Genomic DNA, 26,244 nt, shown 5'->3' with positions numbered 1-26,244 from the left:
ATGTGATCAGCTAAGCCATCTAGAAGTACAGTAAAATTCCCACAGTGACATTGCCATTGCTGGAGGGAACCAAAGAGATCTCAAGAATAGCAGTAACAGTATAATAAAGGAAAACATGAGCTGCTGACAATGCAGTGGTCACACATTTTACTGCTTATCACAGCAGCTTATGGTTAAGAAGGGAGAAAGAAAATTCATCAACAACTCTAGCAACTAACTATCAGTAAACAATAATTCACTCAGAGCTTACTAGAAGAAAATAAAACACTAGTTTCATGACAATAGCTGAAAAAAACTCTACACCTAAAGGAAACATTTCTAGAAAAAGACAAAAAAAAAGCTCATAGATGTCTCATTTTATGAAGATACATCCCAGCAAAAAAACATTCGTTACCTTGATGGGCTGTAAGGACTGGCTGCTTTTCTATGACCCTCAGAAAATCATGCTCCAGGTTTAAGTAGAGATCTACAAAAGTCAACAATACCAGTGGTTTGTATCAGTCAACAGCTGAAACAGAATGGATGGCAGCTGCACTGCTGGACACATTAAAGCAACTCTTAAGTCTAGAGAAAGATGCATTCAGAAACTACACAGGTGACAACTGATTTGTCAGTGGAGCTTTAGAGGTAGGACTGTCCCTCCTTTCCTCTTTCCTGTCCCTTCCATGTGAAACAGTTTGTTTGCTTCAAAGTTTTTAAAGGTTGGACCAAGAATTGTAACTGCTGTGACACCATGGGAATGATCAGCGTAGCGAATTTTCAAAGGTCTATCTGCATCCTTAATTGTCTAACACTTTTAAAAGCTGGTCCATTGTCTAAGACGATGCTGATTGCTCCTTCTGGCATCCAAGATTCTTTAAATAATGCTGGACCATCTTGGCACCCTATGACAGAAAATCACAAGGAACGGCTGAAAAGTGTTTCACATAGCTACACTCTCTGGAACAAGCTAAAGAAATTCCTCACCAGCCAGCTATAGTCTAACCAGCCATTTAAACACTCAGGCTAAAGGAGAATCAACAAAAGATAACTAGAGCAGGAGATATTAATCTCTTGGCCTGACTTTAATGACAAACCTCAATTACTCAGGAGTTCTTAAAGGAGTGAAAGACAAAAAGATATAGAGTAAGAAAGAAGGCTTTCCTCTATTTCCCAGGAAGACCGAAATGACCTAACACTTTAAAGAAAGAAGGAAATGCGATTATCATCCCCTCACCATGTCTACCTCCAACATATGCTGAAGCGAAAAGAAAACAAAACCCATACAGCTTAGAGGACTTTGGAGAATAAGTTTTAGCAATAGAAGCTTTGCATTACTGCACCCTAACAAAGGCATAATCACTTAGTAAGAACTCCCTTTTTCTGCCCTGCAGGACCTTTTTTTCTTTCAGGTCTTTCTCTCAAAACCCAGCTCCTGGAAGTCCTACACAACAGCACTCTCTCAACACTACAAACAAGAACTTAACTTCAGAGTTTGCCAGCTGACGTTACTGACAGTAAGCCTCCCAGCTGGCCTCTGCTAAAGAATGAGACTGTGGCAAAATCACTTGTTCCAAGGCCCAGGTGATGGAATTGCTTCACCTCTATCTCATATCATCAAATGCCAGCTGATGGCAGCTGGGTGTCCCAGATGAACTGACTGGGAAGATCTGAATCCTACTTTTAGTGGAGAGGACTCAAAACTCTAAGACCATGTCAATGTATACGCCTTCAGACTGCTCTCAGGCTTGACATGCTTGAAGCTGAACCCTGACATGCCTTTGATCGCATGCAAAAGTCTCTGACTTGCTCATCCCTACAGTTCCTGAGGATGAGCTCCAGCCCTCTTGTATAGCTGAATGAGTAGGCCAGATCAGAGTCCCGACATTTTTTACTAGGCTGTCTGGATAGAAAATGATGTGTACATTCCTGAGTCCGGTTATTTTCTAGTCAGGCTGTCTACAGGTGGAAGTCATTGTACAAGCCAAATGTATGTAAACCAACTACTTTTCCAACTATGTGGATAAGCTTAACTGAGAATAAGCTCTAGGATGTGGATAAATCCTTAGTGTGGTTGAGGAGCTTCAGAACAGCGTGGTACTGCCATGTACATACTGCCTAAAACTCAACCTGTCACTCTTACACTGAGAAAAACAAAGACTGACTCAGCACCCTTACAGGTGACACCTCTGGCAAAACACTGAGGTTCTTACAGAGCTACTCACTGCAGATTTTCTCACTGCGCCCTTTCTTTGTACAGGTAACTTTTAATGTCAGGTGACTGGGAGGTATTTTTAGTGATACAAACTTTGAAGGTAGCACTATGCCTAACAGTATATATTTAAACGTTAGGGTCACACAACACAGCTGTAGCTGAACTGCAAACAGAAAAATGGATTTATTTAGAAAACAACAATTCCCTGCCACATCTCCGTTCACATTCATGTTGCAAATCAAGGCTACTGTATTTATGCTGTCATCTGTTGGAATTAGGACTTAAATAAAAAAAAAAACCCCTACAGGTGCTTTATGATTACTTAGGCTGCATAGAGGAAAACCAGGTATTTTTTGAAAAATGTTCGGAATTTTGTGAGAATTCAGAACTCCTTAATGTCAAGGACCACAAGATTATTGTTAATGCACTTCAATTTATTATTTTATAGAGAATCAATTTCAATTAAAATCCATTCAAATAGTGACTAGAAAATTCTTTAATATTGATCTTAAGGGGGAACCAGCATAGTTAAATTATTAATCATACTTGAGCATGTCATAAAACACTGGGCTAGTACCCATGCTTTATGACCATGTCAAATAAAAAGTTTTTAAAAAACCCACCCTTTCCTTGTGGAAGATGCCTGAGATCTGCATACTGCTTAGTAATAAAGAAACAGTTCATAACACTGCTGTCTGCCTATGTATAACTATGTAGATGAAGGTGCTCTATCACATGAAGCATAAAAGCCATTAAGAGTAAACTTTTATTTGAATAGAACCATATTCGTTTTTAAAACTGCATTACAGAAAGGCTTTTAAATAATGTGAATGAAAAAAAGAGAAGCTTTTAAATAAAACAGGTTCTTCTTAGACAACTTAGAAAAGCAACTTTACAAGGCATAAAAAGGAGAGAGTTTTCTTTCCCACCTCCCTTTAATCTTTCCAGTAATTATAAATCTTTATAATATTTATTGCACAGGCCATAAATGCTAGTAACAACAGGAGGAAAAATGCTTTTGAACTATTTGGCAACATTCACCTTCAGGGATTCAAAATAGCAAAACTTTATTTTACATTTTCAAAAAGGCTTTAAGTGACTTTCGTGTTTGTTAAAAGTGTCAATATGGCGAACCACTTTGCAAAGTAGAATGAACTCACGAAGGTGTCAGCTAGACCAGTTTCATAAAATCAGAAAGATGGCGTTACCAAAACTCATCTGAGTGAAGAGGGCAATTTATCCAGCTTTCAGACCAACTTTTTTTCAGCGTAGGAGCTTAAATCTAGGCATAGCAAGTGGGAATTGATCTCACCTAAGTTCAGTCATCCACCATGTAGACAAATACATCTGGCAGTCATTCTGAGCTTCTGTAGTAATCAATGGAGAGCACCAGGCACAATCCATCTGATGTGCCTGCAGTGTGACTGGTGTATCTGAAACACAGAGGATGTGTAGCTACTACTGTGTGTACATGATAGTAGGATTGCTTAGAGGCTCCGTGGAAGGAAGATACATACCCATCTGAAGGCACGCCAAGTTAGGCTTTGGCACTTCCGGCACCACTGACGTTGCCAATGACTATATTCTAGTTGTAAAAAACTTGTCGTGATCAACTTGTTTCATGGCACAGTGAGACAGACGCGCAATGGATACTGAAAGAATCAGGCAGGGAACTACTCTCCCTAATACAGCAACTCTGGATGCTGGGGAGCCCAAGGGGATGGGACCACAGACAGGGGCCAGGGTTCTGGGCTCTGCCTAAACAGCATCTGCCGCTGCCAGAGGCAGAGTACTGGGACAGAGGAATACTGGATCCAAACAAGAATCGCATTTCTTATCTTCTTATTTCCAATGCTATCCACTCAGTTTGACCATAAAGGTGTTGTTGATGAAGGCAGTTAGGTTTTGAACCAGAAGCCCAGCAGTGAAAATTTCTATGTACTTTCTAATGGGTTGGAAGTACAGTTAGGGCTCTGATTTCCTCAATTCTTTTATAAAACAACTATCAACCCTAATTTTATTCTATGTCTGATTTCTGGAAAAATCTCGTTAGAAATTATAAATATGTTACATTGTAAATGGCACCATCTTACAACACTGTAGACTTGGTTTATTTAAACTCTGTGTGAAAGACTGTACCTATTCCTGGAATCCCTTTCACCAGCCTGTTCTTTTTGGCTGGGTGAAAACAAGTGATTTCTACTGGCACAGATCACAAACAGCTGTTGTTAAATCACATCCACTGACTGCTCAAAACTTTCCTATTTAGTTGAAAGTCTTTCATGACTGGCTGCAGCGCAAACAGCAGTATTTTAATTTTTTTTCTTAAACCTTGAGCAAAATGGTTTTTTCTCTTTCCAATTTACACATGAGTCGGGAAAGACATATGTGTGTGTGTGTATGTGATATCTACTCATCAAACATGTAAGACAGTTTTGGGTATGCATGAGCTCAGAAGGGCTAAACTTTACAGACTGAATTTTCCAGTAGACTGACTTCTGAGAATTTGAAAAGCAGGAATGAAAAAAGTCAACATTAATAAAATAATAAGCAAATACCTGCAATCATGTTCTTGCAATCATACAAAATAGCTAATACTACATTCCCAGTAGACTGAGTTGCAATATTATTTATAGAAACACATAAAAATGCAAGCACATCATAATATTATACAGCTAAAATCCTGCCATAGAAGTTCATCAATACAAATTTTATAGTTGTGTACATGTTTCCTTATTCATACTCCAAACTAATATACTACACATATTGAAGGACAATTCTGTGCTAAACCTATCCAGAGTGCATTACAATGTATTGTCCAGTGTATTGGAACTTATTTTACCTGTCAGCTGTATCACTCGGTTATTTGATATGAATATGTATTAGCATCACAGCAATAGCTGAAAGGTAACTAACAGAACCATAGTAATTCAATGATCTACCAGGGACCATTGATTGCACTGGAAAGTATATTCTTCAGGTTAGAAACCAGCCACATGAAATTCAAATAACTGATGCCATAGATGGAATTTGGTATTTATCGTCACTGATGCATATATTTTAAACATTTTATCTCCACCCAGACACACACTCCACATACAATATTCTGCTTCAGCTAAAACAAATGAAAACTATAAAGAATTCCTCAGTGCATACTTGTAACCTGAAAAAATTGATTTTCAGATGATTTAACAGTGCCTAAAGTCTGAAAAAGCTCCCAGGAACAACCACAGCTTCTGACTCCAGAACCTACGTCCTCTGTAAGTGCTGCAGATGTCCTTGACTGGGAGCGGGTAAAATACAAGCCTGCTCTTTTTCCGCTAACACATGGTAGCAAAGACGCTTTACAGTCTTGGAAGAGCAGTGTTAAATACAGAGTAGTACAGGAAAAAGACATACTATAGAAAGGCGTAAAAGGGATCATAGAATCATAGAATGGTTTGGGTTCGAAGGGACCTTTAAAGCTCATCTAATCCAACTCTCCTGCAATGAGCAGGGACATCTTCAACTAGATCAGGTTGCTCAGAGCCCCATCCAAACTGGGCTCACATGTTCCCAGGGATGGTGCATCTACCACCTCTCTGGGCAACCTGGGCCAGTGATTCACCACCCTCACTGTAAAAAATGTCTTCCTTATATCCAGTCTAAATTTACCCTCTCTTAGTTTAAAGCCATTACCCCTTGTCCTATCGCAACAGGCCCTGCTAAAACGTTTGTCCCCATCTTTCTTACAAGCCCCCTTTAAGTACTGAAAGGCTGCAATAACGTCCCCCCGCAGCCTTCCCTTCTCCAGGCTGAACAACCCCAACGCTCTCAGCCTGTCTTCATAGTAGAGGTGCTCCAGCCCTCAGACCATTTTTGTGACCCTCCTCTGGACCCGCTCCAACAGGTCCATGTCTCTCCTGTGCTGAGGGCTCCAGAGCTGGACGCAGCACCGCAGGTGGGGTCTCACCAGAGAAGAGCAGAGGGGCAGAGTCACCTCCCTCGACCTGCTGGCCGCGCTGCTTTTGATGCAGCCCAGGATACGGTTGGACTTCTGGGCTGCGAGCACACATTGCCAGCTCCTGTCTAGCTTTTCATCCACCCGTACCCCCAAATCCTTCTCTGCAGGGCTGCTCTCAATCCCTTCACCCCCACCCTTTATTGATATCTGGGATTACCCTGACCCAGGTGCAGGATCTTGCACTTGGACTTGTTGAACCTCATGAGGTTCACATGGGCCCATTTCTTGAAGGATATGGACATATGTTGAAAATAATCTTCTTCTCAATATGGGCTTAAGATTTCTTTACCTATAATCAGGCAATTTAGCATGCTGAATCTTGGATTGAGATGCTATGATGTTTTGATGCTGTGATATGGGGTAAACTACTACTTTTGGGTAATTTCTGACAGTCTTTCCATGCTATACTTTGTCTTCAACTCACATGGTCTCTCAGACAATGTGGAGCATAACAGGAGCACAGAGCAAAGGAAATCAGCTGGGAATTAAGTTTGTTGGAGCTCTTCTGAAATATCAAGTGTTTTTTTCTGTGCCTTGGATAGATGCCACGTATGCAGCATATGCAAAAAACATTTGCATAGTAATTTGTGCTGTAATAAGAAAGGCCCTTCCTGACTAGCTGGAAGCTTCAGGGTTAGGGAAAAGAAAAAGGTGAGGTCAAGATACTGAAAACAAAAGAAACGGGTGCCTAGTAAGAGGACAGTCACCATTTCAAATGCCACATGCCTCTGTACACCACCACAGGGACATGAAACAAAGACTCCTCAAGCGTTACACACTTCCCCCGCCAGCTGCCTGGGAAGGCAAACACACTGCCTACCTGGAGCGCTCACAGAGGCAACATCTGCTGTTTTTTACAGAGAAGAAAGAGAGTATTTCTGGTGGAAGGAACTCATGATTCCTCAGGTGCCAAAACCTTGAGCCCAGAATGTACCCACGAAGTTAAAAAAGTACATCCTGGAAGTGTAACAGGATGACCGTCTATCACAAACCTCAGTTGTTCTGACTTCTTTACAGGGATGGCAAAGAAATGTCCTGATCTGAAGCAATGCTTCTTCAAGGGACATGAAAGACAGTAGGCAATGGCAGTTCAGATACTACTGTATCCATAAAGCCTACGCAGCAGAGGGAGAGCAAGCTGCAGTTGTGTTCTCTGAACCCCAAATGACCTTCCAGTTCTGCACTTGGCAAGGTCCCATGTTCTCAAATTTTCTGACCACTCACATAAATTTTTAGGCAGGTGTGTAACTCCCAATCATTCGTGCTCTGTACTGGAGCCACCACAACAGGGAAGGTCTTGATATGTGAGAATTCCAAAGGTGGGAGTGAGTCTAGTACTTCAAGGCTTTGATTATGGAAAACGACAACAAATCTTCTCCGACATGGTGACACAAGGTGGAATGGCAGTGCTCAGGTTCCTCCCACCTTCAACAATCACAAGGAAGAAGCAGATAGCGTGAAAATGAACTAGCATCATGTTTCTGACAGCCTGGGAGGGTTCAGGGCCAAACAGCTCAAATTTTGATCAAGCTTGCCTTTACTTCAGGATTAAGAAGCTGATAATGCCATAAAAAGTCTTTATAACATGTTTCAGCTGGGGGGTTTCATGGTCCTGGTTTTCTGACTACGTGGCCCCTGAAGGCAATGTTTCTGTTACAAGGTTCCTCTAAAACCCAGTGAATGATCCATCACTAGAATACATCATCTCCCCTTAGAAGATGAGATCTATCTTTGAAGGCCCTCTAGTTCCTTTCCTGGAAGAATACAGTGCTAGGGTACTATAACAGCTTTTGAATGGGACTCTTATGGAAGCTGAAGGAAGGAAAAAAATTGGTCTTATTGTGGTTATCATTGGTCACATGTTTTTCAGTAGCTGAGCACCAGTGCAGGATGAGCAGAAAACTTACTGAAGAAATAAGTTCAACAGGTATCAACAGCTGCAATGATTTTCAATGAAGCAAAAAGCCTTATTCTAACACATTTTGCTAGCAGAAAACTTTTTTTTTTTAAAGAAAATTTGGCACATTCTGTGGCCTGGCAGTATATTCAAGTAGCACTTTGCCCTATACAAAATTCACAGAGGAGCTTAGGAGGGGGGCCAACGTCATCTTAAATGCAGGTATCGTTTAATCCAAAACCAGAAATGCTTCTTAAGCTCAACCCTATTAGCAGATTGCTGTCTATGGGTACTTAGCTCAGAATCACACATAGCACTGTTCTACCACTTTGAGGACAGTCTCTTCTATCCTAGCCAAAGGCAGGACTCGCATTGAAAAATCTCAAAATAACTTCTTCTCTGTGTAGTGATATAAGGCTTTTTTTAAAAAAAAAAAATGATCTTTCAACTCAGGCTTACAGTGGTAACAGTACAATAATGGTGTTTCCAACAGTGTGCTGCTCTCCCCAAGAGACATTGGAAGATATTTTGTCAAATTAGTTCCTCAACATCACTAAGACTGGGAAAAAAGAACAGATCAGGAGTTGGGCCTGTGCCCTTCTATCCTACTGGAGGGTGGAATAGCATTTCTGCTGATAATAGCTTCAATCAGGCAGTTCTTACTCCAAAGAAAAGTCTTCCTAAAACTCAAGACAAGCCTTCAATTACACAATCATGTACTATTCTGGCTTTAAGATCCCCAGAACAGACTGGATGGTGTGTCCTGAATGAAGAAGAATGAAACAGTTTTAAGTCATTTTCTGAAACAAGAGTAGGAAGGAATGCTAGTTCTCTAGCGAGTTTTTAAAATGAGGTTAATTTTCTCCACGGACAACAGAACACAAAAACATTTAAAATATCTGGTAAGTATTACATAATGCTTTTTTAAAACTATCCGCATTTGCTCCAGCTTCAATTGGATATGAACTAAAGTCAGTGGAAGTCTTTTCACTGACATCAGTGGGCTCTGAATTAGAACCTCATTGCTTACAACCCAGCTTGTGTGCTAAATGAATTCAGAAAAGGGGTTTAATGGCTTCTTTCACCTAACAATCTCCTGAGCTGTGCACTGAGAGACAGAGGGCTTTTTTTCCCCCTCCTTCTGGAGGACATTTTGGAGGACAGCAAAGGACAGTGTAGCAATAGCTACACTGTGACCTGCATTTTGCAAGTGGAATTTCCAAAAGGCTGAAACTGCTGGCATGCAAATGTGTTACTTTCCAGAGAAAAAATGTTCTCCAAATGTTTTCCAAAACAGAAAAGCACTTACAGAAAGCTATTCCAGTAACAACCTGGATTAGGAATTTATAAACCAAATAAGAACATATGGGGACACTGTTTGAAGACATTGGGCAAGGGGACAGAACCAGTTTCAGAGAACAACTGAAGTACACAGCTTTACAGACTGCACTGTGGTTGAGAAAGTATACGTTAACCATAGTACTTGCAAACAAGCACTTTCAACAGATGCACACTCCAACTTGGTGTAAATGAGGCGATAAGGGTTAGGAGTATTGTTGTCATCCTATCACTCACCGTCCCCTGCTCTGGGATCATATGATTAACATAACTCTGCTACACAGGGACATGTTTTATGGCCTGTCGTGCTGTCCTATAGCTTCAGCTCTATTTAAGAAGGCTGGAGTGGAGCTGAAGTGCAGCACAATGGCCAGTGCCGTTATGGGGGAAGACAGCAGGAGCTGCAGACCACCAGTTTTTTGTAAGCTTGTGCTAGCTTTCATAAAGCATATGATAACATGTCTTTATATGATCAGACTAAGTAACAACGTTCTCTCTACATGGCAGAAAGAGGCTACATTAAACACATATCAGTACCCTTAGTACCACTGAACTGTCTGTCATAGTCCAGCATGTGTTTATTCATGATCTTACCAAAGTCCAAAATTGTATCCTCAGCTGCATGGGCAAGGAACAAATCTGAAAGGATGTTGCCCTGATTTGCCTGAAATAGCAGTTACTACTGTCTGACTGATCATGACTTGTACACCCATTGACGTGTCCAGAGGGGAACCAGACAGAAACAATAAAGGAGAAGCCTGGAGCATGGTCCTCAATGCCAAATACAGGTTTATGGAGAAGTCTATCTGGACTGCGGTGATCAACTGACCCAAATTTATAGCTAGTAAGTCTTCATTGTCCCCTTGTCCCATATCAATAGAATCCCAACTTCCATAGCAGACCTAAAACAGTGATGCTGGTGACCAGAACTTCGCAGTAACTCTCAAGTAACACTCCATCTGTAGGGGAAGAGAGAACCTGGACAACACCCAGAGAAAAGGACGTAGAATAATGGATGAAAGGATGAATCGATGAAGGGAAAAGGAAGAGCTCTAAACACTCAGGGAAGGCCCTGATGCTTCAGCATGTGCACTGCTTTTGACATGACACAAGATGAGGTGATGTCGTATTCACAGGTCATGGTGAAATGAAGGAGCCCTGACACTCCTCACCACAATCCACATGGCACCAAGCCTGAACGAACAATTCAGTTGAGACATCAGCTCTTTCAGACAAAATGCAGCTTACTCAATTAATCAGAGTTTTTCCCCAAACATAGTGAGCAAGGCTTAATCAGTAACATAGTGTCATGTGTGAAGGACATTTTGTTAAAAATACACTGCATGTACTGAAGAACTCTATTTTTTTTCATATGATGCGACACAGAATGGGCACTGAACCAAAATACCACAGAAGTATGTGGTTTACGCTATCTCACCGGACTACCAAACACTACTGAACATTGACAAAGTATTGCGGATACATAGTAAAGGATGTCTAAATGTTCCTTTACACTGTTACCACAATGATTGCTTTTCTTACGTGTTACCACAGCTGTTAAAAAGCCTTAATAGAGAGGCAATATCACAAGTCATTATAAAACATCTTAACCTCATTTTGAAAATATGTATTAGCTTTTTTGCTACTCCTTCTTCCCTGTCTTCTAATCAAGATCTCCATATTGAGCCCAGTTTTGCCTTCTCTTAGCAGCATAAATGAGAATCAACTCTATTCAAGTCAATAAAATTACTCCAACGTGAAAAAAGAATCAGCCATCTGCAAAAGACAGAGTCTAACAGGTAATTTTCCACTGACAGCTCTTACCATACAACAGGTTACAGAGACTACTCTTTTATCTAATACTGAATGTAAACAATTAATGCAAAATGTATAATGTCTGTAAAGGCAGCATGTTCACTACTCGTGTCCTTTATATTTAATTATTTTCATCTTAGTAAGCAGATGGTTAAGTAAGACTACCATCAAACTGTAGATGGAGCTTATTCATCATGCAAAACAGGCAGCTGAACATCTCTATTTATTTATGCATTATTCTACCTTTTGTTCCCAACTTGGAAAGCATGTGGAATCTATGAGACATTTTCACGCATCATTTCTTGTGGGAGAATGTCAAGTCACCTTCTGTGCCCTCAGGCAAACTTCTCCTACCTGATCTCAATAACTGTCTGTATCAAAATTATTTTTCATACCTTGTGTAAGCAGCTGGAGGTTTCGGACTTCTTCTCTCACCTTCAGCTGAAGGACTTGTTGCAGAATGTGCTGTCGCAGGCTTTCCTGGGCAATGCCCATTCGTTCAAGCTTTTTGTCAGTAAGCCTCAGCAAAGCACGGCCTGGATGCAAAAGGCAAAAAGAAAAATCATCCGAGGACTTCCATTAATGCAATATTCTCACTCTGACAAGATAATTTGCTACAGAAAAAATTCTCAGCTTTGAAATACCTCAGTCTGAGAGGTTACTGTTCCATCAGGTACTTCCTTACTGTCAGAGATCTATGCTCCACTCCTCCCTTTTCATTTTCTTTATTGTTTTGGTGCATTGTGAGACATTTAGGCACGTAAAATAGGTATGTTGTGCCATTTTAGGCAACCAATTGCCATTCCTAAAAGCCAGCTGGTCTTCCACAGGTAGGAGATCCTCCATAAGTCTACATTGGTCTAGGTGCCTAAATAGACCCTCACCTATTTTCAAGCATCTACATTACTGTCAAGAAACCACCAGTGAAAGTGAACTTTACCAATTTAATCAATTTAAGATATACTGAGGATTAATATTATTGCAATTCAGATATTTCTACAGTGTAATAGCTCCGCTTCTTAGGAGCGCCCTGTACTTCATGGTCTAGCCTTCCAAATCCCTCTCAACAGCAACCTATCACAGCAAAACAGAAAAAAGAGTTGGAGATTTCCCTTCACACTATAAGTTATATCTAAATTGTTCCTCAAAAAGATGTTTGCCCAACTGTAAGGAGCCTATGGTCTTTGCAGGCAATCACTCCCAGTTCGCGACTTATCTTTACCATTAGGACAATATTGAACCACAGCCCCACAAGGACTGTAGATGTTAAAAAAAAATCAAACAATCCACATTCCCCAGATTCTGCTAGTGGAACTCTGACTCCATCTTTTGGGCATTGCTATGCTGTAAGGAAACAGGAGGAAGGCAACACACTGGCTGAGCCAACAGTAAGTATTTGGACCGAGCAGAGAGCGAAAGCATCAAGCAAAGCTTTACCTTAGGAAGAAAACCAAAACTTCCTTTCTTTGGTCTTCACCACTGCTGTGAGCTAGTACAGGGAGGAGTGCCCTGCAGCCCTCCACTGACCCTTCATTCCCAGTATATGCATTTGCTATCCAAAGGTGCCCCGGCCAATACTGGCAAATCACACTGAAGATACATTGACGCTACCTTGGAAAATGGCTTGTTTGGCTCCCTTTTTAAAACAGGCTTAACTTGTTATCTCCTCTAGCTCTGACTCTAAGTACTTTTTAATTATTAAAAATCCCTTCTTTGATTTCTCAGGCTTTATTCTGAAACCAGAATAAGATAGTGATGAGCAAGTTACTCCCGCAACACAGCAGCCTCTGTGCTTCCATTACTGTGGCTTTTGGATGAATGGTACAATTTAGCTCACCATAAAGCGTTACTCAACACAGCAAGATAAGGCCCTTATTCAATCTCTTTCCTCACAAAACAGCAATGAGTACAGAATTTTTATTATGATTTTAATTAAAAAAATTAAGATAAATGCCAAGAATTTAAGGGGATGCATAATATTTGCCCCAAACCAAGCAGTTAGTGGTATACCCTTCATTAATTGCTAGATTTTACTCACAAGCAGTTTCTGTGAAGCAGTTAGTGGGATCTTGATACGATGCAACGTAAAATACCGGGATATTGCTATTAACAATGCAATATGTTATTGATCAGATAAAAAAGGACAGGGTTCATACATTTTCTGCCCTTCGATGTCTCTCAAGCACTACATGCTATGGAGGATGACCTTTTGATTAGGAAAACTTTCTTTGAAATCATAAACAAGAAGCAATCTATGGGTTAATGTAATAACAAAAATGGAAATTAGTCTCTTACAGATCAATGCCAGCTGTCCAATTCCCCTGGTGATACAGACAGTAATAATGACTTCAATTTTTGTACCATCTTATCACACTAAAACATCTTAAGGCAATTTATAAAGGATGTACAGCAGTCCAAGAGTAAGGTCTGTAATGTCAATCTAAAAACTCAAAAGCAAACAAAAATAAACAAGTCATCAGTTTAAAGAGTGCCAACACCCATGTCATTTTAGGGCAGGGAGTCACCAACAGTAATATGAAAGGACAGACAGAGGCCATGCATCTCATCCAGTGCCTTCCACCTCTTTTTGGCCATGGATATAGTCATTACCCTTCACTTCCTCTGGACAAGTCTTTATTTCTTATTCAAATCGGCCTTCTACCCCAGTCACTGCCTTTGGAAGTTCAGTGTGCACAAAACAGAGACATCTCTTTTCAACTCCTGACATGCCAGTTCCCCTTCGGCTCAGGCTCAAAGCAAAATGCCATTGGAAAAAAAAAAAGTCTTTGACTCATACTATCTGCAGCAGCTTGCACAAGTTGCCTTAAATTAACTCTTTCTTGCACCAAATCCAATGTGACATGTTGAGGCAGTGATGGGGCAAGAAGGCAAACATCCAAATGTGGCATTTCAAGAATGCAGCAGGTGACCCGAACTAAGAAAATTCAATCTTTCCCATACTTTTTTCCCCCTCAACGCTCAACAACAACATCCAAGTCAGAACTGGAATAATTTTTTATTCTGGTACTGAATCATGCCTTTGAAAAGATATTGCTAATACCAGGATCAGTCACCAAAGCCAATTAGTTACTAAGGCCAAGGTACTGACAATCAGCTGGTGATTTCAGATGCTTCACTGTCTTGTTTCCTGTACTGTACATATCTGAAGGAGTTAGCATTTTGTGCTAAGAACCTTTAAGGGTTATTAAACATTGAAAACAGTTATCCAGACAGGTTGTAGAATCTCCATCCTTGGAAACATTCAAAACCTAACAAGAGCCTGAGCAACCTGCTGTAGTTGCCCCTGCTTTGAGTAGGAGGTTGGACTAGATCATTGCCCAGTGGTGCCTTCCAACATCAGCTGGTTTGTGATTCTGTGAAACAACCTGCATGAAGGATCTCAAGATAAAGATCTATCTTCTTCGAAAAAGAGAAGATTAATGAAGGAAAGGAACAGGAAGTCCCATCTCATTAACACATGGCTCAGAGGCTGGTGCCAGCAGTGGAATTTTAGTTTTTTTGATCATGGGGCAGTTTACATGGCACCAGGCCTGCTGCAGACAGATGGGGTTCACCTATCACAAAGGGGGAAAAGGATTCTGGCTCAGGAGTTAGCAGGCCTCACTGAGAGGGCTTTAAACTAGATATGAAGGTGGAAGGGGATAAAACCAGGCTTGCTAGGAATGAGCCTGGGGGTGGCATGCCTGTGCTGGAGAAGAGATCAATAGGTCAACTGAAGTGCATTTATACCAATGCACGCAGCATGGGCAATAAACAGGAGGAGCTGGAAGCCATTGCGCGCCAGGGCAACTATGATGTGGTCGCCATCACGGAAACATGGTGGGATGACTCGCACAACTGGAGCACTGCAATGGATGGCTACAAGCTCTTTAGAAGGGACAGGCAAGGAAGGAGAGGTGGAGGGGTAACCTTGTATGTTAGGGAGTGTTTTGACTGTCTAGAACTCAACAACAGTAATAACGTTGAGTGCTTATGGGTAAGGATCCGGGGGAAGGCCAATAAGGCAGACATCCTGGTGGGACTCTGTTATAGACCACCCAACCTGGATGAGGAGACAGACGAAGTACTCTACAAGCAGTTGGCTGAAGTCTCACAATCTTTAGCCCTAGTTCTCGTGGGATACTTCAACTTAGCAGATATCTGCTGGAAATACAACACAGCAGAGAGGAAGCAGTCTCAGACGTTCCTGGAGTGTGTGGGAGATAAATTCCTGACGCAGCTGGTAAGCAAGCCAACCAGGGGAAGTGCCCCACTGGACCTGCTGTTTACAAACAGAGAAGGCCTGGTGGGTGATGTGGTGGCTGGAGGCTGCCTTGGGCTCAGCAACCGTGACATGATAGAGTTCTTGATTCTTGAAGAAGTAAGGAAGAGGGTCAGCAAAACCGCTACCCTGAACTTCAGAAGGGCAGACTTTGGATTGTTAAGGAGTCTGGTTAACAGAGTCCCTTGGGAGGCAGTCCTGAACGGCAAAGGAGACCAGGATGGCTAGATGTTATTAAAGAAGGAAATCTCAAGCGCAGGAGCAGGCTGTCCCCATGTGCCGTAAGTCGAGCAGGCGGGGGAGAAGACTGGTTTGGCTGAATAGTGAGCTTTGGCTGGAACTCAAGAATAAAAGGAGAGCTTGCCACCTTTGGAAGAAGGGGCAGGTGACTCAGGAGGACTACAAGGATGTTGTGAGGTTATGCAGGGAAAAGATTAGGAACGCAAAGGCCCAGCTAGAACTTAAACTGGCCACCACTATTAAAGATAATAAAAAATGTTTTTATAAATACATCAGTGGCAAAAGGAGGGCCAGGGAGAATCTCCCTCCTTTGTTGGATGTGGAAGGTAACCTTGCCGCAGAAGATGAGGAGAAGGCTGAGGTACTTAATGCTTTCTTTGCCTCAGTCTTTAATAGTCAGACTGGTCATCCTCGGGGTTGTCAGGCCCCTGTGCTGGGAGATGGAGATAGTATGCAGAATGAAGTCCCACTTGTTGAAGAGGTGGCAGTCACCGACCTGCTCCTTCACCTGGATGTTCACAAGTCCATGGGGCTGGATGGGATCCACCCGAGGTTACTGAGGGAGCTGGCAGAGGAGCTCGCCGAGCCGCTCTCCATCATTTATCAGCAGTCCTGGTCAACCGGGGAGGTCCCAGATGACTGGAAACTAGTGAATGTGACGACCCGCTACAAGGGTCGGAAGGGGATTCCAGGGAACTACAGGCCTGTCAGCCTGACCTCGGTGCCAGGAAAGGTCATGGAGCAGATCATCTTGAATGCCTTTACGCAGCACATGCGGGACAGCCAGGGGATCGGGCTCAGCCAGCATGGGTCTATGAAAGGGAGGTCCTGCTTTATTAACCTGATCTCCTTCTTTGACAAGGTGACCCGCTTAGTGGATGAGGGGAAGGCTGTGGATGTTGTCTACTTGGACTTTAGTAAGGCCTTTGACACTGTCTCCCACAGCATTCTCCTGGAGAAAATGGCTGCTCACAGCCTGGACAAGTGAACTCTTTGCTGGGTAAAAAACTGGCTGGACGGCCGAGCCCAGAGAGTTGTGGTGAATGGAGTCAAATCCAGTTGGTCGGTCTCTTCTCCCTAGTAACAAGCGGTAGGACGAGAGGAAATGGCCTCAAGCTGCGCCAGGGGAAGTTAAGGTTGGATATTAGGAAAAACTTCTTCACAGAAAGGGTTGTCAAACATTGGCACAGGCTGCCCAGGGAGGTGGTTGAGTCTCCATCCCTGGAGATATTTAAAAGAAGGGTAGACGTGGTGATTGAGGATATGGTTTAGTGGTGGAATTGGCAGTGACATGTTGGCAGTTGGACTTGCTGATCTTAAGGGCCTTTTACAACCCTAGCAATTCTATGATTCTATGATTCTATGAAATTACTAAGCATACACAAACGATAGTCATTTTGGCAAGCACCACATTTAAAACACAGAGACAGCTATACAGTAAAAATTGGGGATAGACTTTCAATTTTCAGAGAGTACTGGACAGAATATATTATGAAAAGCAGAACATGTAACAAACATAACATTTTCAAAGAGCGTACGCTGATCTTTGCTAGGACACAAGAAAAGGAACTTTACCTACGTCTCCGGAAAATTTCCCAACGCTACAGAACTGGCACTGCCTCTTAGATGTAGCAGCTACATGCATAAAAGAGACCAGGAGACTTTTTTTCAAAAGCACCTTGACCAACAGAACTATCAAGATCATGGTCACAAACACCTAGGACTTGGCTTTAGCTAATTGCGAAGCTGGAAACCGAATGCTTAAAAACCCCCCACAATTTCCTCAGTATCTGTATGCATCTTTTTGCACCTAAACCCCAGCCCTCTCATACTCAGGACTGATCAGCCGTGGAATGTTCTGAGACACCCCGAGGGCAGACACAGAATATAAAATACTTTCCAGCTTAATAATGGATTGATGGCCTAATTTTTTCTAATATGACTTAGCTGCTGCAGATCTCATTTGATCAAGCAGAGATTAGACGTAAATTTGAACAGAGGGAGAAACACTGCATGCCACAGAACATTAATATGAGTATAAGCATTGGCCCAATGAGGCTGGCATTGGCCCTGGAGCAAGGAACATGGCACAGCCTGTTGTATCGAATCAGAAATGCCCATACCTCCCTGCACTGGTATAGCCTACTGCTCTTCTCCCTGAGCCTGTGAAGCTGCACCAGCTGCCAGTTCACAGACATCTAGAGGGGCACCACACGAGAAGTCTTGAAAGTACACTTGTAATGAAGGCGGATGAATAGGTAAGATAGGACTTATTGAACGTGTAGAAAGAACTGAAGAAACACAGGGAAATGAGAGCAGATAGTAGGAGGCTGGTCTCACGCAAAACCCTGAAGAAAACTATGACTAATTTAAAGTTGATGAAAAAGATGAACTAGTTGGAACAAATTATATGTGTGAAATACGGCCAAGATCTTGTCTCCTGAGTACAATATAATAGGTATACCAAATATTCAGTTTATTTACCATGGGGCACAGAATCTAGGAAAGAAAGAACAGGGTGGAGAACACAAGGACATTAAAAAAAAAAGCCCTAACGCCAGACCAACAGCTCACCCAGCCCGGTATGCAGAGTGGCAGTAGGAGATATATTTCAGGAGAGCTACTGGGAGGGCTGCTTTCTGAAGTCGTTGCCTTTGTACCGTGCCAGCATCCAGAACTGTTATACTAGAGTTATTAGAGAGTATGGCATTTCTAGCATCTACTTATTGTCCTGATGACCATAAATTTGTCTTTTTTATCTTCTTGATGCTGTCTGCCTCTGCAGCCTCCTGGGGTAGCAAATTCCAGAAACTCACTGCCCACTTTTGTCTGTTTTATATTGATTTCTTACTGATTGCTTCACGTGTTCTCTAGTTTGTATTGCAGTATTTGGTTAACAGTTCAACATTCAGCTTATCTGTTGCTCCCATGATTTGTAAACTTCAGTCGTATTCCTTTTGATCGTATTTCTGGATGGTGCCAGCTGACAAATCTAGAAAAACAGGAACATGGGATTCCCTAAGCCCCTAAATTATGCAAGACAAAAACTTTTTCAAGTTTATACTTAAATGCTGCAAACACAATTTTAAATTGTTGTTGACACAGCAGGATATCCTTACTTAATTGATAATAACGTGCTTCTCTAGTTTGGGAGTAGATCAAGTTCAAACATACTGCTTTTATATTTATCTCTCTAGTTCCACAAACATATTCATAATTCTAGTTCACTGGGTTTTTCAACTTGAAATAGTCAGATCACAGCTTTCCTCTTGCTTATGTAGGCTAATTGCTGGCTTCACTTCAGTGCTTAAAAACAAGCTTCCTAGGACTTATCAAGTAAGGAATTTCCATGACAGAGACACAGACATTAATATCATTGTTCAGGTGCTGGTGAGACACAACTATAAAATTCTAATCATATACTCAGGAAATAAGAATTCAAACAAGACTAGGCAGAGAGAGAGAGGATATGACTTTATAGTGAGGAATGGTGAAATTATGAGAGGAGGTGAGAAACAGAATAGTCACCTACAGAATGAAAATGGCCTGACAATGGCAGCATCAGGAGAAGAATACGGGGCAAAGAGAGTAACTATTAAACTAAGGAACTAAGTTGAAAAGAGAACAAATGGATATGAAAACAATTGAGGATACTGGGTTCAGAAACGTCTTGTAAAAGAAGAAGCGCAAGCCAGAAATTAATCAAATTTTCAGAGCAAACTTGATATGACTTCATGATGCTGCTCTTTATAACCCATCAGATCTTCTACAGTCCTAGATTTTCTGCTTTCCACATGAGAATTTAAGAGCACATATCTCCTTCTCATGCCAGTCTCATCACTAGTCAGCCAGACACATGAGCCACTTTGTCATCAATTCCTTGTGGCAAATCTACAGCTTTTCTTGCAAAAGCAGTTAGATGTGGCTCACCTTACTAATCATTTTAGCTCTAACATTGGTGCAGACTCTTGGTAAACTGCAGCTTGCATTACCACCCTTTCTGCCCCACTTCAGCTATCTAACACCTCACTAATCAGGGAAGACTTGCTTCAAAAGTACAAATAGATTCATTTTTCATCAGACTCACCATAGCAGCAAACACTTTATTGATCTACCTACTAGCATAATGGCAGCTGCCAGCCTAGACGAAGGAAAATCAGCTCCCAGAATTACTATTGGTAGCTGCCTGATACTCTTGACATGATGAACAACTCTCAACGGGGGACCAACTTAGACACAAGACACAATGGATACCGGTATGGAAATAGAGCAGAGGGAACAATAGTTTCTAATGATAAGGACCAGAAGGAGCAAAGATTATTTAACTTTGATAAATATCAGAGATCTCCAACTGAGGAAGTTCCCCAACATCAGAGCCAGCATTCCTGTGCTTTCTCATCCTGTTAACAAATGCAGCAAACCTCCATGGAGCTGTAGGAATTACGTTCTGGTAAGTCACAGGAATGGGAGAGGCCCATGACTCCAGTATGGCTCCAGTGGAAGCACAGGAAAGCACAGGAAGGCATTTGCTCATGTATCAAATTAACTTTGGACATGCCTTTGTTCGTTAATATCATCAAAGAAGAATAAGATTATTTTCTGGGTCTTTCTCATTCATTATTTGCTGGATCTGGATGAGGCCAGCTCTACGGTAAAGTTTCTCAAAGAAAACACTGTCTTACTGGGCAATTAATGTCTGATCAAACTCAAAAAAGCAGCCATGTAAACAATGGCACTTTCTGAATATTATCTGCATCCTTTGTCTTCACACCATGTCTGTTTATAGTTCTGACAAAAGGAAGTGGTGACTACTGTCAGTGCTGCCAATAAATCTACAATAAAACCAGTTTATTTCCACAAAAACCCTCTCAGGTCAAAATTCTCTTGCACCTTTCTGCCCTTCCTCCACACTTCTGAACCACAAGCATGAACAGGATATGAAAGAAAATTAACTTACCACAATCTTTAACTTAGCTGCATTTTCAATACAAAATTAGCAACAACCAACACATGACTTTATTTCTAAATTTGCCTGTTTCTGAAAACTTATTAAGTGGTCAGTAATATACCTGTGAAGCTACTTAACTCAGATTACTTTGGCATAACTTCCTCTCACCTTAGCACTGCCTTTCCCAATTCCCTCCATGTCCCATCAAATAACGCTGTCATTTTCTATTCTCTTAATTCTGACACAGCCCTTTGAGCTTTGTATCTCCTGCTCGACAACGGTCTCTGAAAATGCACCAAGTTAGGAGATGACTTTCTGGCACTCAAGTTTTTCGCTGGCTCTTCCCAAGGACTCTCCAAGCTAGCTACCCTCAGCTGCCTCTCCACAGCCACCACTAACTTTGGGGCCCCTGTGCCCTGCTACAGAGGCTCAAGCATGTCCATCTGCTCAGTTACGGTGATGTTGGATTTATGCAATTGAAAGAAAACAACAAACCTGCAGTAATGTAAAAATACTAAAACACAGTGAGTTAACAGAGCATGGATCTTGAATATTCATTTTAGGGAATGCATTTTAAAAATACCCTTACTCTCTCCCTGGTAGATACTTTTTTCCAACCAAGCAGCTCAAAACAGTCCAGTTATCTTGAAAAGTCATGCTAAAGACAAAAATCCTTTCAGGTAGTTGTAGAGAGCGATAAGGTCTCCCCTCAGCTTACTCTTCTCCAGGCTAAACAACCCCAGCTCCTTCAGCCGCTCCTCGTAAGACCTGTTCTCTAGACCCTTCACCAGCTTCGTTGCCCTTCTCTGGACACGCTCCAGCACCTCAATGTCCTTCTTGTAGTGAGGGGCACAACACTGAACACAGTACTCAAGGTGGGGCCTCACCAGTGCCGAGTACAGGGGCACGATCACCTCCCTGCTCCTGCTGGCCACACTATTCCTGATACCAGCCAGGATGCTGTTGGCCCTCTTGGCCACCTGAGCACACGCTGGCTCATGTTCAGCCGGCTGTCAGCCAACACCCCCAGGCCCTTTTCCTCCAGGCAGCTCTCCAGCCACTTCTCCCCAAGCCTGTAGCGTTGCATGGGGTTGTTGTGACCCAGGTGCAGGACCCAGCACTTAGTGTTGTTGAACCTCAGCCCATCGATCCAGCCTGTCCAGGTCCCCCTGCAGAGCCTTCCTACCCTCCAGCAGATCAACACTGCCACCCAGCTTGGTGTCATCTGCAAACTTACTGAGGGTTCACTTGATCCCTTCACCCAGATCACTGATAAAGATTAAACAGAACTGTTAAGATATGTAACAGCCTGAGTTATCAAATTTTGAATGAATTACTCTAGTGTCTAATGATTTACAGACTTATTCCAAAATAACTTTTTTTTTAAGACAATATTGGTTCTAGACAGAGAAGGGAAGGGGTTAATAAGAAATTGTGCATTGTGATTACTGGAAGTGGTTCAGTAAGTAATTTACTGTACTGATGGGAACTATATTGATTCCTTACAAGTCTTGAGTAAAAGACTGTTACACAGTCCTCTTTTTTTTCAGCTGAACATAGTCAGGACCTGATGATTTTAATAGGAGGAAATATTCCCCTCTGAAATATAAATTCAGGCACAAATCATATTACACCACTTTTCAAATGTACTGTAAAATGTGAGACAACCATTTTTAGTGCTCTCAGGAAGACCCGATAGGACCCACAAAGTAAATTAAGGATAAATGTAAACCTTTAGCAGGCAGTCTATAAATCCACATTGCTTGTTGTATATACATTTGCCAACCTACTTCCTGGCCATACAAAATTATATATTATCTTCCGCTATATATAAAGATATAAAGACATATAATAGTGGACTTCTATTATATTGTACATCGTATTTTTTAAGAAACAAATCCAGGACTATTGTTTGCTGGTATCTGTGTGCCAGATTTATGGTCCCTCTACTCAAATAAACAACCTCAAGGTCTTTTTTTTTTTTGTGATGGATTGAGTGAATCTGTCAACACATTTGATTTTGTCCACCATCAGCAGGACACACAGTTCTTCAATTCCTAGTTAATCTAATGTCGCTCAGTGTGCAACCCATTATGCATTACATATCCCATTTCTTTATTAATTAAAAAAAATCACATTAGATCATGCCTGCTGGCAAAACTCCTGTTAATTTATTTGGGAATAAACACACATACATATATTATAATGCACAGCTTCTACACAGAATAGACTAAGAAAGGGAAAGTCAATTTGGAAAGCATTAGTACTGACTGAACTCTTCACAGCAAAATCAGACAAGAGCCTTTCCTGCAACTCCTAATGGTGGACCTTACAAAAACTAGTTTTCTTCCAGAAAAAAAGGATCATCTGTTACCACAAGAACAATAACCACACACACGTGCACACACAAAAGAACCCCACTCATTCTTGAAGCGCCCAACCCAACTGGAACTGGGAAATCACACAGAAGACTGTCTTGCCTTATGGCATGTCTAAAGCAGAAAGGGTTCTGCAGTTCTGCCTAGATATAGGGCTGGTGTGTGCATCCAGCAAGGGGGGGCAAGCCCCGTGGAAGTACACATGTGAATTCAAAAAAAGCTGCCATTTAAGTGAGGAAGAACACATGCTCCCGTCACCCACAAATGTACCCACTGAGCTCTTTGAACTGTACTGCTATGAAATACTCACGTGGCTGAAGACCAGGCTCTGGGAGCTTGCCTCCCCCATCCAAGGGACAGATATTGTCAGTAAATATTGCTGCTTGCTCTAATTTGCTACTAATCAGTCCAAGGAATAACCCAAAGGTGCTACACCACAAAATATACACCAAGGACACAACTCTTCTGTATGCAATATATGGAAGGATGAGGAAAGACAATCCATTTATATGCAATATCTTTCATGTTACTGTAATGCCTTGGAAGGCAACCTTGGGGGCCATCTCACGCATCCTGCGACGCTGAGGAAAGCCATACCTTCTTCCTCCTGATTACTCTAATGGCCATACAGCATTCAGGCAAAAACCTACACAACGAATAAGTATTTGGAACATCTTTAATTAATTTTCTGAGCTTCTTTTAATGTCAAACTTGTAGAAAGCAAGGAGGACCCACATAATGTGACCAGACAACTTACTGTACTGCATTACAAAAGCTCTGTAGGGCCATCATAGGTTCAGTGGACCAGAATTTGAGAACTTACGTTCTCTATTAAGATTTTCCCAATCACTGCTTTGTTTAAAAAAAAAAAAAGAGCAACATTAAAGTTTTATTAAATATAAAAATAAGCTTTCATATCCCAATGCTGAAGTACATATAGTATTACAACATTTCCCAATCTGTACACCCAGCTCCCCCCTGCTCCACATAGTTATCACCAAGTAGCTTTCAGGGGTACTTTCTTCCATGCCTGTATCAGCTTTACCCCTCATTTTTTAATAAAAAAATGAAATTCAGAAAGGTTTTGTGTTAATATTCATGATGTTAATAATTAATGCTAATAAAAATGGAAAATTAAAAGCAGCATGCTCATAGGTTAACTACCGTAGACTGCTTCAACTCTCCAAACCTGAAGGAAGAATCAGCCACATCTCTCCTGATGCATTTCTCTTTTGGAACTAGAAGACTGGCATCTGTCAAGACACACACACACCACCTCCAATGGGGCCTTAACTTAGAGTTTATGCTGCCCATTTTATAACACAGGGGTTATAAATTATAACCTAAATAGTTTTCCTATTGTAAGAGTCACCCCAACTCAAATTATATGTGCAGTCTTACAGATAACAGACAGTAATCTGTTGCTACGTTGCTGGTTCAGTAGTACAACAAACTTTCCAGAGATCCTTTGCATTTCTTCTAGGCTTTATTCCTGTAGCTGTGAGGAGAATGAGGACATAGGGTTTTATTCTGCTGGCTTATGCCTCCTGTTTAATTCTTACACTCAACCTGTAGAAAACTGTGAGACCAGAGTAATTTTGGATCAGAGATAAAAAAGATAGAATCATAGAAGAGTTTGGGTTGGAAGGGACCTTTAAAGCTCATCTAGTCCAATTCCCCACACCCCCCCATCAATGAACAGGAACATCTTCAACTAGATCAGGTTGCTCAGAGCCCCATCCAAACTGGCCTCACATCTTCCCAGGGATGGTGCATCTACCACCTCTCTGGGCAACCTGGGCCGGTGACTCACCACCCTCACTGTAAAAAATGTCTTCCTTATATCCAGTCTAGATTTACCCTCTCTTAGTTTAAAGCCATTACCCCTTGTCCTATCGCAACAGGCCCTGCTAAAACGTTTGTCCCCATCTTTCTTACAAGCCCCCTTTAAGTACTGAAAGGCTGCAATAACGTCCCCCCGCAGCCTTCCCTTCTCCAGACTGAACAACCCCAACGCTCTCAGCCTGTCTTCATAGTAGAGGTGCTCCAGCCCTCAGACCATTTTTGTGACCCTCCTCTGGACCCGCTCCAACAGGTCCATGTCTCTCCTGTGCTGAGGGCTCCAGAGCTGGACGCAGCCCTGCAGGTGGGTCTCACCAGAGCAGAGCAGAGGGGCAGAGTCACCTCCCTCGACCTGCTGGCCGCGCTGCTTTTGATGCAGCCCATGATATGGTTGGCCTTCTGGGCTGCGAGTGCACACTGCCAGCTCCTGTCTAGCTTTTCATCCACCAGTACCCCCAAGTCCTTCTCTGCAGAACTGCTCTCAATCCCTTCAATGACTTATTGTACCTAATTTGTAAGCAACTAGTCCCTCTAATAAAATCCACATCTTATGTGTTTTAAATTCTGCCTCCTGTACCCTATGCATCTTGACTCAGCAAGCATTCTACCATGCATACAGACGTAGGACCAATAATATTAATAATAAAATACTTAACATACAGGAGCCTTACCAGAGGCTGCACCCTGGCACTGTGATCCAAACAGAACATGCAGCCCAGATCCCTGCTCTGCCTTCGGGTCTCATTCTACCAAGGAAAAATAAAAGCTCATTTTCCCCTTCAAGGTGCAAGAAGACATTGTATGACCTTTTCTATAAAAATAACTACTATAGCTAGAAGCAAGCGTGCTCTCCTAAAAAAGGGAGACACATCATCTCCAGACTCCAAGTGGAATGTGCCAAAGCCCAGCTCTTTCTCCAAGCCAGAGGCCACAAGACTCCTGAGGAAAGGCTGCACTGACCTTGCTGCAACGCACCCAGGAACCTGAATGCAGGATGCAAGGGCACAAACCTCTGCCAGCTCCCAGCCTGTTTCCAAGACCAGACACAGAAAACCAGTCCAGCCCTTCGGGAGCATCCCAGTGGCAGTGGTGGCATTACACAGCCCTCCCTTCCCGGCACACCAGGGAAAGCATCAACTGCCCAGGCAGGTGGTTAGCTTTGAGGCAGGATCTGAAAGCCCTTAGGCTGAGGGGGAAACTAGACTTATTTTCCCTTCTGCTCTTCTGCTCAGATTGGTACAATTTTGGGCACACATAAAGGAGCAACTCCAGGCACTGAGGTAAATTCACAGCTAAAATAAAAAGAG

At 42.1% G+C, this 26,244-nt stretch overlaps 1 protein-coding gene across 6 annotated transcripts in view; it reads right to left on the bottom strand.

Moving 5' to 3' along the window:
• Window positions 1-26,244, bottom strand: part of SAMD12 (sterile alpha motif domain containing 12) — a 177,465-nt gene that overhangs the window by 79,772 nt on the left and 71,449 nt on the right. For 2 of the 6 annotated variants that reach the window (XM_064442193.1, XM_064442194.1), the window contains exons 3-5: window positions 11,643-11,783; window positions 3,507-3,627; window positions 395-466 (exon numbers count right to left, since the gene is read on the bottom strand). In XM_064442193.1, the coding sequence (XP_064298263.1) occupies window positions 442-466; window positions 3,507-3,627; window positions 11,643-11,783 (287 nt within the window). In that variant the 3' untranslated portion in view covers window positions 395-441. The remainder of the gene's footprint in view (window positions 1-394; window positions 467-3,506; window positions 3,628-11,642; window positions 11,784-26,244) is intronic. The other 4 variants (XM_064442192.1, XM_064442195.1, XM_064442196.1 and 1 more) reach the window with 2 other exon arrangements.

The sequence above is a fragment of the Phalacrocorax carbo genome, chromosome 2 (genome assembly GCF_963921805.1).
Source record: "Phalacrocorax carbo chromosome 2, bPhaCar2.1, whole genome shotgun sequence".
Classification (NCBI taxonomy): domain Eukaryota; kingdom Metazoa; phylum Chordata; class Aves; order Suliformes; family Phalacrocoracidae; genus Phalacrocorax; species Phalacrocorax carbo.
This window is presented reverse-complemented; position numbering and strand designations above follow the sequence as displayed.